The 9,940-nt window shown below is 41.0% G+C and overlaps 1 protein-coding gene across 1 annotated transcript in view; it reads right to left on the bottom strand.

Annotated features, from left to right (window-relative positions):
* SUGT1 (SGT1, suppressor of G2 allele of SKP1 (S. cerevisiae)) overlaps positions 1-6,965 on the bottom strand; it is a 57,370-nt gene extending 50,405 nt beyond the window's left edge. The window contains exons 1-2 of the mRNA XM_006884571.1: positions 6,908-6,965; positions 6,743-6,800 (exon numbers count right to left, since the gene is read on the bottom strand). Coding sequence (XP_006884633.1) covers positions 6,743-6,800; positions 6,908-6,945 — 96 coding nt within the window. The 5' untranslated portion in view covers positions 6,946-6,965. The remainder of the gene's footprint in view (positions 1-6,742; positions 6,801-6,907) is intronic.
* Positions 6,966-9,940: the final 2,975 nt, after the last annotated feature.

Genomic DNA, 9,940 nt, shown 5'->3' with positions numbered 1-9,940 from the left:
GCAGAGCATCTGGTGGATTCGAACCGTGTGCCTCTGGGATTGTAGTTGCAGTTCCTTGCCACTAGGCCACCAGAGCTCCCCATATTTTTAAAAATCACATTAACGGGGGACAAGGGGTAAAATGTGCAACAATAAATGAAAATCTAACCAAAAAAATATTAAAGTATACAATGGGTAAAGGATATATATATATGTTTTAGACACTCTCAAAAGGTTACCCAACACAGGAAAATATGCTCAAAACCACAATGAGACACTACTGCCTTTCCACTGCTGTTATTTATGTCATGACTCAGTCATCCTATGAACGAAAAATGTGAACCATGCCCTCAATTACATTTCACTTGAATCCAGTCTTTAAAAAAAAATCCATAGTAACAACAGTTTAAAAATAAATCAAAATTATGTGCTGCATTGGGAAAAATACTGTCATACACCCCCACAAAGAGCAATGATTTCCGTTTAACAATCAAGGTATCCCTGAACCATGCCCTAGCCTTTTCAATAATAGCCTATGCATCTTAAAATTGAACAGTGAACAAGGATGACAGAAGAATTGATGTGTTTGAATGTGGTGCTGGAGAAAAGTATTGAATAGCACAGGGAATCCCAGAAGAGCCAACAAGTCTGTCTTAGAGGAGGGGAAACCAAGCTGCTCCTTGTAGGCAACAATGGGAAAACAGTGCCCCACATCCTTGAGTACATTGTCAGGAGGGGCCAGTGCTTGGAAAAGGGCATCAGGCTGGGAAAGGTAGAGGGTAAGAGAAAGAAGACCTCCAGCAAGAGGTACTGACACAATGTCTACAACAACGGGCTGAAGTATATCAGACTGTGGAGAAGGCACTACCACTAGGACTGCTAAAATTAAAGAAAAAAATAAAAACGCTGGTATGTAAGTGAGACCTTTATTAGCTGCTGCTGGGAGTGCAAAATGGTACAGACATTATGGAAAACAGTGTGGCAGTTCCACAAAAGACTCAACACAAAACTACCATACAACCCAGCAATTCCACTCCTACATATACATTCCAAGGAGTTGAAAGCAAAGAATTATCCAAAGAAAATGTAATTACAATGTTATAAAACAGAATATGTATGAATGAAAACCAGTATGATTTGTAAACTCCCACTTCAAATAGAAAAATAAGATTTTTTACCTACCAGGATAGCAAAGGGAGTGGCACTGCTGACTACAAAGTTGTCCCTCTCTTGCACTTAAAGTCCATCATCAGCTCCATGGAATAAAGATGGGTAGCTCCTTCCTGTGCAATTTACAACCTCAGAAACCCCACAGGTCAGCTATGAGTCAGGGCCAACTCCACAGTAATGACTGTTTTATCTTTACTGGAGCACTAAAGTCAAAAGGTGGAAAGAGCTTCAAGCCATATGAAAAATGAAGTCTCCATACATTCTATAATATGGCTAGAACTAATTAAAAAAGCACAAATATTATATAAAGACCCCACTTAAGTATTATAAATATCAAAACAACTTTTGCCAATTCAACAAGGACAAAAGGGGGAAAAAAGGTAACAGCTGCTTATGTATAATCAACTACAAGATAGAATTAGGTTCTTTGGCTTCATTGAACAAGTTATCATTTTGAGTTATTTATTTAATGTTTCATTTTGAGTTATTTATTTAATGTTTCTGGTCTGCCTCCTGTTTGTTTAGTGCCTGGAGTCTTAGAAGTGTGTAAGCAGCCATCTAGTGTACAATCACTGATATTCACTTGCGGTAACAAAAAAGAATTGTAAGGACAGGTAGAAGTACAACTGTTTGCCTCCATGGAAAACTCTTTCTCATGAGACAAAAACTACATGGTGCCAAGCTATCATTACTAAACTTGTTGATCTAAGATCCCATAGAATAATATTGATCGAAAGAGAAAATATGCTATGCTGCAATCCCAAAGGCAAATCCACTAGATGCTCCACTGGAGAAGGAGGGGCAATTTCCTCCTATGCCAGTTGGATCTGACTCCACGATATACAAGGGAAAAAAGAGGAAATATGCCATGGAGGATGCATGAACTCGTAAAACTATTACCATGAGATAATCTTTAAGTCTTAAACCAAAAACATCTACTGAAGCCATCTTCATGCATTCCTAATAAAAATGTTAGATATAACAGTTTAGCCTTAATAGTAAAAAAAGTCTTCTTTTGCACTGTCTGATCTTTTAAGATCTATCTATGAGATCAAACTGACAACATCAACTTCAAAGATTAGACAGGAACCACAGGGACAGTAAAGTTTATATTAATGAAAAATTAAATCAATGTTACTAAATTATACATGTAAAAACTGTTTAATCAATGTTTTGCTGTGTATATTATCAATAAAATAAACAGAACATAAAAAATTAAGCACTACTGGTATAAAGTTCTCTAAGTTATAAAACAAAATTATTATTTTATTCTGAATAAGAAATATAAAAATGTAAGAAAGTGCCAGAAGAGCATTAAGTTAAAACATGATCTGTGGTTTTAACTATATCTGACTTCAGCACAGCATGTTTTCAGAGTTCTACTGTTTCTGTGGCAACAGTTGCCAAAGGAAGTATCTCAAAAGGCAAGTGCAAGACTTCAGTGTCACTTTTCATCATAATCATAGTGGCAAAAGACTTTTATTTAAAGCAGATCTAAACCAAATGCCAGTAGTCCCTGGGAGGAGTAAATGGTAAGTGCTTGATTAAAAGGTTGGCAATCCAAATCAACCTAAAGACACTTCAAGAGAAAGGTCTAGCAATCTACTTTTAAAGTATCTGCCACTAAAAACCCTGAGGAACACAGTTCTCTGAAACAGATGGGTTTGTCAGGAGCCAAAATCACTCAATAACTGGTTTGCTTTTCAGGTAAACCAACATATATTACTTATCTGTCCAAGAATATACTTTCCTAACTCAAAGTAATGTCAGAAAGCTTCTTTTAATGCGTAAAGATTTGTATTTTTCAAAATTTCTTTTAAGGGGAGCTCTGGTGGCCTAGTGGCAAGAAGCTGCAACTACAATCCCAAAGGTGCACGGTTAGAATCCACCAGATGCTCTGCCGGGGAAGGAGGGGCAATCTCCTCCTGTACCAGTCAGATCTGATTTGACGGTACACACTCACAAAAATAATAAAATAAAATAAAATAATTTCTTTTAAAATGCTGCTACTCAACAAAGTAACTCGGTTTAAGGTCAAATCAAACTGTTCAGATTGACTACATGTCTGAGGTCCATTAGTTCCTCAATTTAACTCCACTTTCCACTTCTTTCCACAAATCAATTCAATCCCAATTTATGGTGACACCATGTGTTGTAGAGCAGTACTGTATAAAACTTTGAAAGCACTGACCCTTTAAAAGCAGATCATCAGGTAGGTTGGAACCATCAAGATTTTAGTTAGTACTCTAGGGGCCTAGTGGTAAGAAGCTGCACTGTCAACCCAAAGAAAGGTGGTTCGAGTCTACCAGCTGCTCCACTTAATAAAAACGGGCAGTCTCCTACCATGTGATTTACAGCCTTGAAAACCCGCTGGAGGACCAGTTATGAGTCAGTTCCAGTTAAACGGGACACAACAATGAAGTCCTTAACCATTTGCTGCATCCAACAGCCACTGGAAAAAATCTCCAGTCAAGGATGAACAAGATTATCAACATTTCTTCTCTCTTCCTAAATCATTTAAGCACTGCAGGAGACCTATCCTACACAACAATGAAAGAAAAAAAAACCCCGATACTGTTAAATATTAGTATTAAGGGAGTTCTGATGGCTTCATGATAAGGAGTTGTGCTGAGAACCCAAAATCACGGTTCAAATCCACCAGGTGCTTCAAAGAATGGCTATTTCCTCCCTTACCATTTACAGCCTCTGAAACCTGCTGGGTGAGTTATAAAATGGTTCCCAGCCACCATATATTAACAACAACATAATGTAATAATAATTAAGTACATGTTGTTAAAAGTGAAACATATTAACAATACATAATGATTCTGTAAACATGAAAATCAAGAACAAGAAAACTTATAGTGGAGGCTGGAATAGGGATTCCTATGAGGTAAAAGTAGTTATTTGTTGGTAAGGAGTACAATAGAACCTTGTGGATTGTTGCTTGTTAAGTGTCTTGGAATTACAGACTGACTCACAGCAACCCTACGAACAAAAGGCCTGAACACTTGTATAGCTGTCATCATTTCTCCAAGTTCACAGTTTCCAGAGGAAAGCCATTTCGGAAATGGATGCCACTCCTGCTCCCAAACTTGTTTTAATCCGGAAGCTCCACCAAACACTGTCCACCATGGGTAACCATTATTGCATTTGACATCTCAGTGTCCCAGTGTTCAGCATCAGAGCAACCACAAGTTACCTCAATACAGCCAATTGAAAGACCAGTGCTCTGCCACTTAGAATGACCAAAACAAAACCAGGCCTCAGGGAAGCAGATTAAAATCACCCACCTTTGGCTTCATAGAGTTTCCGGAGGCAAGCTATTTTGGAAGTGGATGCCATTCCTGACTCCAAACCTGTTTTAATCTTGAAGCTCCACCAAAAACTGTCCACCATAAGTAACCACTGTGGACAGAAGTGTCTACTTTTTGTTAAGTGTCTATTTCTTTATCTTGGTGTTGGTTATACATACATAAAAATTTGCCAACTTCTATTAAGATTTGTGTACTATGTTGTTGTATATTGTCAAGCCAGAACCAACCCATAGCTGACCCTCTAGAGGGTTTTCAGGGGTAGTTATTCACACAGGAAATTGCTCATCCTTATATTAAAACTCAAACTGGAGAGTATAAATAGAATGTGGGGCTAACTGCCTTCATCAATAATGGCCTCCTTTACCTTACCATGGAAGCATAACGAAATCATGTCTGATTACTGCTATTGAACATTTTTATCAAAGAACCCATGGAAGACTCCTGATTAAAAAAAAAATGAGGAATTTCAAATTACCATTGAAAGAATGGTAGTTAGGAAACAAAGCTTTGGCAGGGGCAGGGGGCCTTAGTAATAAAAAAAAAGACTTGAGATCCAATACAGAATTTTGTACAATTAATTAATTTATTCTTTGCAAATACTTTAAAATAAGAACAACCATAAAGGAGTATACCCAGGGATCTCATCTGATGAGCTACATCCCAGTTAAGACTACCTTTGGAAAGACATGGTGAAGAAGCTTAGTTATTACCAATCAAAACAAGCCAAGGAGAGGACTCTTGGTAGCCTAGCCGTGCTGCAACTCCGAAGGCCAGTAGTTGAATCCACCAGATGCTCTGCTGGAGAAGGAGGGGCAATCTCCTTCTGTGCCAGTTGGATCTGACTCAATGGTACACAACAAGAGGAATGGGAGAAAAAAGACCAAAACAAACCAAGGGCTGTTTGTGGAATAAGCCATCAATTAATCACTGATGTGCAAATTCAAAGTGAAGCTAAAGAAAATTAAAGTAAGTTCACCAAGAACCAAAATAAAACCTTGAGTGATGCAAAAGAGTGTTGAAGTTGGTCATTTCTTTTATCCTGATGTAAGAATTCGTAAAGCAATGACCAACTTATATTCTCCCCTGGCTACTGGTACTGGGCCAACCCAATCCAGCCTCTGAGCCCCAGATCTTCGGCCCTGTTCACCAGGAAGTAGCTAAAAATATGTCTTTTTCTCACTAAAGCGGCTGTCAGGCCCAGACCAAGGTCAAAGGAGGAGAGTGAAGAATTCAAAAAATATCAACATGTCAACAAAGGCAGTGGACAGGCAAGCCCACCTGGCTAAACCACAAAGGAATGCCTCTCCCTTCCCTCCCTAAAGACCTTTACTATACAAACCTGACCAACCCACCATCTGTCTCTCCACACCAAGGAATCCTTAATGGGAGCCCCCTTAATAAAACTTCTTTAAGCTTTATTTTTAAAAAGTGTTGAAGCTCTGAAATCATATCATTAATACTACATATAAGTAAAATGGCTCAGGACTTGGACAGGGAACTTATCCTAAACCTAACCATTTCTGAGTATAGAACTAAGGAGAGCCCGGTAGTACAGTATTAGAATCTCAGCTGTTGTTGAGGCCTCAGCTGATAACTAAAAGCAAGTGGTTTAAAAGGCTGCATGGGAGAAAGATGTGGCAGTCTACTTCTGCAAAGGTCACGGCCTTGGAAGCTCTATGTAGTAGTTCCAGAGTCACTATCAATTGAAACCCACTACTTAGCAATGAATCCAGTAACTAATGCAAGGGTCCTTCCTCAATATTGAAAGAGTGCCATCTCCTCTAGCCTGTGCCCGGAATTTGGACTTTTTGCTTCCAAAAGCTGTGAAAAAGTAACTTTATAGTCTTTTAAAGAGCAACAGATTAAAGCATAAGACGTCTCCAAGGTTTCAGGGGTTTTGTCCCAGTAGAATGAGCCCATAAAGGTCCTTAACCTTTGTCTGGTGCAAACAAGAATGAGACAGTGACTGTCAAATGAAAAACCTCACTAACAAAGATCAAGTCCAGTGTTCACTCTTGTCTTCCAATCTTAATTTTCACAAAAATATTATAGTTACCCAAAAATAAAACTAGAGAAGTATGCTTTCTCAGAAACTGCAAAGACCAAGGAGAAGGGAGAGGAAAGAGAAACTGAGGCTCTCAATAGTGGAGAAAGTGTAGACACAGTAACAGCAGCAGCCCTGGTCCCAAGGAGACAGTGCTGGGAGGAGGCGAGGCTGGCCAGAACCCAAAGCAGCCTGGTTCCCCAAAGGAAAGTGAAAGCTGAGTGTCTCTCACCTCTAACGCCGCCTGGGGGTTCTCGTCTATCAGAGCATCTGAGAGGCTTCGGAAAAATCTGCCAGGGAAAAAAAAAACAAAAACAGCGCCTTCAGCAAAGAAACTAACCAAGAAAAAGAGTAAAGAGGGAAATGAGGGGGGGGAGAGAAAAACAGTAAAATGCACCTCTGGGGTGTCGCGGGTCCAGCTGCAGCGGCCGCCATCTCTAGTGGTCACTATTGCTAAGATAACCGAAGACACCAGCTCCGCCGCCGCCCAACGAGGAAACTTCTGGAGAAACACCAACGAGCTTCCGTCCTCGGCAGCCAACGAGCAGCCACGCTGCGCCGGGCTAGGGGGAGGGCCGGCGAAAAGCAGGCGCTGGGGAGGCTGGGACCTTGGAGGACTTGAGACCGCCAGCCCCGCCCCCGGGTCGCGTGACCAAAGCACGTCCCAATCCCCGCCCTCGTCGTCATGGTGACGGAGAGGCCTCGGCTTCGGCGTTCCCGCTGCTGTTCCCTTCCACGCTTCCTACCGTGTCTTCCCAGGCTAGTAGCTAAGAAGTGTGCTACCAAAAAAAAAAATAAAATAAAGAAGTGTGCTACCCCTCGGACAGCTGGAGCGCTTGGGGGCTTTTGTATGTCGAGTAATATAATTCAAGCTACATGGAACTCCTTATGGCTCCTCCAGGCAGCCGAGCCTTCCATAACCCCTGACGTCTCCTTGCTGCCTTATTTTTTCCGGAGGCGAGTTCCCGGATGGCACATCCTTTCCAGGAGTGCTGCACTTGGGAGCTCTAACGGATGGAAAGTAGCCGGAAGTCACACTGTCTTAGTAGAAGCTAGAAGAGGAAGCAGCTTTTGGTTCCCAGATAACGTGGGGCCAGGGCAAGTGAGCAGTGCTACCAGAATACTGTCTCCCCAGCCTTTTTTCTACTCAACTTCTCAGAGTGAAAAAAATCTCTTCCCATGAGGAGAAAAAGAAAATGACCCGAGTCTCCTAGCCCATCATGTCTCCATTACCCTTTGACCTATACGGGACTGATAAGTGATCCCAGCATACTCCATGTGACAGGACAAAGAATTGGAATGGCTGAGTCAGTACAGTTAAACAAGTAACTGAACAAGAGTGTCTACAATAGACCAGAATCTTAGCCAAGCTCTGGAATTCAAGGATATTCCTATTGCCAAGAAAGCAAAAAGCAATTTCATTCTCAGTGCTAATACAAAGGCACAAATTGATGCGATCACAGAGACTTATAAAAACGGTTTCCTTAAAGATGTTACCCGACCTTAACGTTGGAAAGTGATTGAGTCAGTGAAGAAGCAGGAAGAGCAATTCAGACAGAAGAAACAGAATTGTATTTTAAAGCAATATAAGCTCTAAACTTAGTACAACCAAAATTTCAAGTTAGGGACAAGCAGGTGTTAAAGATTAAAAAAGAAGTTAACTGTAGGTCAAAAGGGGCCAGTTTTGATCTGATAACACTAGTGTCTCCTTAAATGATGCTAATTGTAACCTAAAAGCATGTGGTTTAAATCCACCAGCTACTTTGCAGGAGCAAAGGGCAATCCCTCCTGATTTACTGCCTCTGAAAACCTGCTGGAGGGTCAGCTATGAGTTAATTCCAGCTCTACTACTAACACCTGTTAGGGACCTCTCTAAAGTACTCAGGAGCAACAGTGTCTCTCTGGAGACTAAGGTGCGCCTGATAAAGGCCATGGTATTTGCAGTCGCTTGTTATGCATCAGAGAGTTGGACAATGACTAGGGAGGACAGAAGAAGAGTGGATGCTTTTGAGCTGTGGTGCTGGAGAAGGGTACTGAATGTACCATGGACTGCCAGGAAAACAAACAGATTCATCTTGGAGAGGATTAAACCAAGCTGCTCCTTGGAGGCAAGGATTCTGGGGCTTCGTCTGACATACTTTGGACATGTTGCCAGGAGGGACGGTTCCTTAGAGAGGGACATCATGCTTGGGAGGGTGGAGGGACAGCGCAGGAGGGGAAGACCCTCTATGAGATGGATTGATTCAGTGACTGGGGTAATCGGGATGGGTGTGTCAGAGGCGGTGCGGTTGGCGCAGGATAGAGCAGGGTTTAGGGCTATTGTGCATAGGGTCGCTATGAATCGCAAAGGACTCAACGGCACATAACAACAACAACTACTAACACCACTGCCCATTATGGGATATTTGGTCAAAAAGGAATGAAAGATTAATATTTTTAAAAAATATATATTGTTCTGTCTGCATAGTGGGGAAAATGATAAAAGGAGAACAGTTGTTGGGATACTGGCCAAAGAAGAGAGAAACGCTTGAATGTAGGAATAGAAAGGAGGGTGTGAATTGCAGAAATGTTGGAAGTACTTGAAATTGTCTGAGCTTGCCTGTAAATTGGAGAGGGAGCCAGTTTTTGCTTTTTTTGTTTTTTGGGGTATTTTTTTTTAGTCTGGTAAGGGTGGGATCCAGCGTGCAGAGCATGCTCCAGGCACTAGCTTAAAATACTATCGGGCCCTTGGGCCTGCCTTTAATTGTTTGAGAAACACTCTTCTAGGTCTTGTAGCCCTGGTATGTCCACTTGCTGTACAGAGGTAACTCATGGTCACTGTGAAGCCGAACACTGTGACACTGAAGAGTCAAATGTGAGAATGGTTACCCATGGCAGACAGTGTTTGCTGGAGCTCTCTGATTCAAAACAAGCTTGGAAGCAGGAGTAGCACTCCTTGCTTGCCTCTGTAAATCCTATGAACCTGGAGAAAGGACAAAAGCTATAACAGATGTCCAGGACTTTCGTTCATAGGGTCGCTATGAGTCGCCTGCGACTCGATGTCACTTCACAACAACAACAACAATCGGTAAAAAATGATAATAATTAGCTGACTTAAAATTTGAAGTGAAAACATTTGTGAAAAAAGGAAGTAAGCTTTCTTTTGGATATATTGGGCTTAAGGTACTTGTAAGAGCTCCTAGCAAACACTTGGAATAGCTAAGTGAAAAGATGAGAACTGAGAACTGTTCCGATTATTGGCTTATTTTTTTTGTAAGTTAATCACTAGATTTCTTATCCATTTCTAATCGTTTTTTATATAGACTGATTATGAGCTCTTTGTTGAAAATATCTGTTGCAGGTATTTTCTCCAAGTTGCCTTTTCATTTTTTATTATTATCTTTTGGTAAAAAAAAATTTGTGGCTGAAGAGAGGTCTCAAATTTTTGAAG

This window comes from Elephantulus edwardii, unplaced genomic scaffold (assembly GCF_000299155.1).
Source record: "Elephantulus edwardii isolate Elephantulus edwardi_28Jun2011 unplaced genomic scaffold, EleEdw1.0 scaffold00036, whole genome shotgun sequence".
NCBI classification, from domain to species: domain Eukaryota; kingdom Metazoa; phylum Chordata; class Mammalia; order Macroscelidea; family Macroscelididae; genus Elephantulus; species Elephantulus edwardii.
This window is presented reverse-complemented; position numbering and strand designations above follow the sequence as displayed.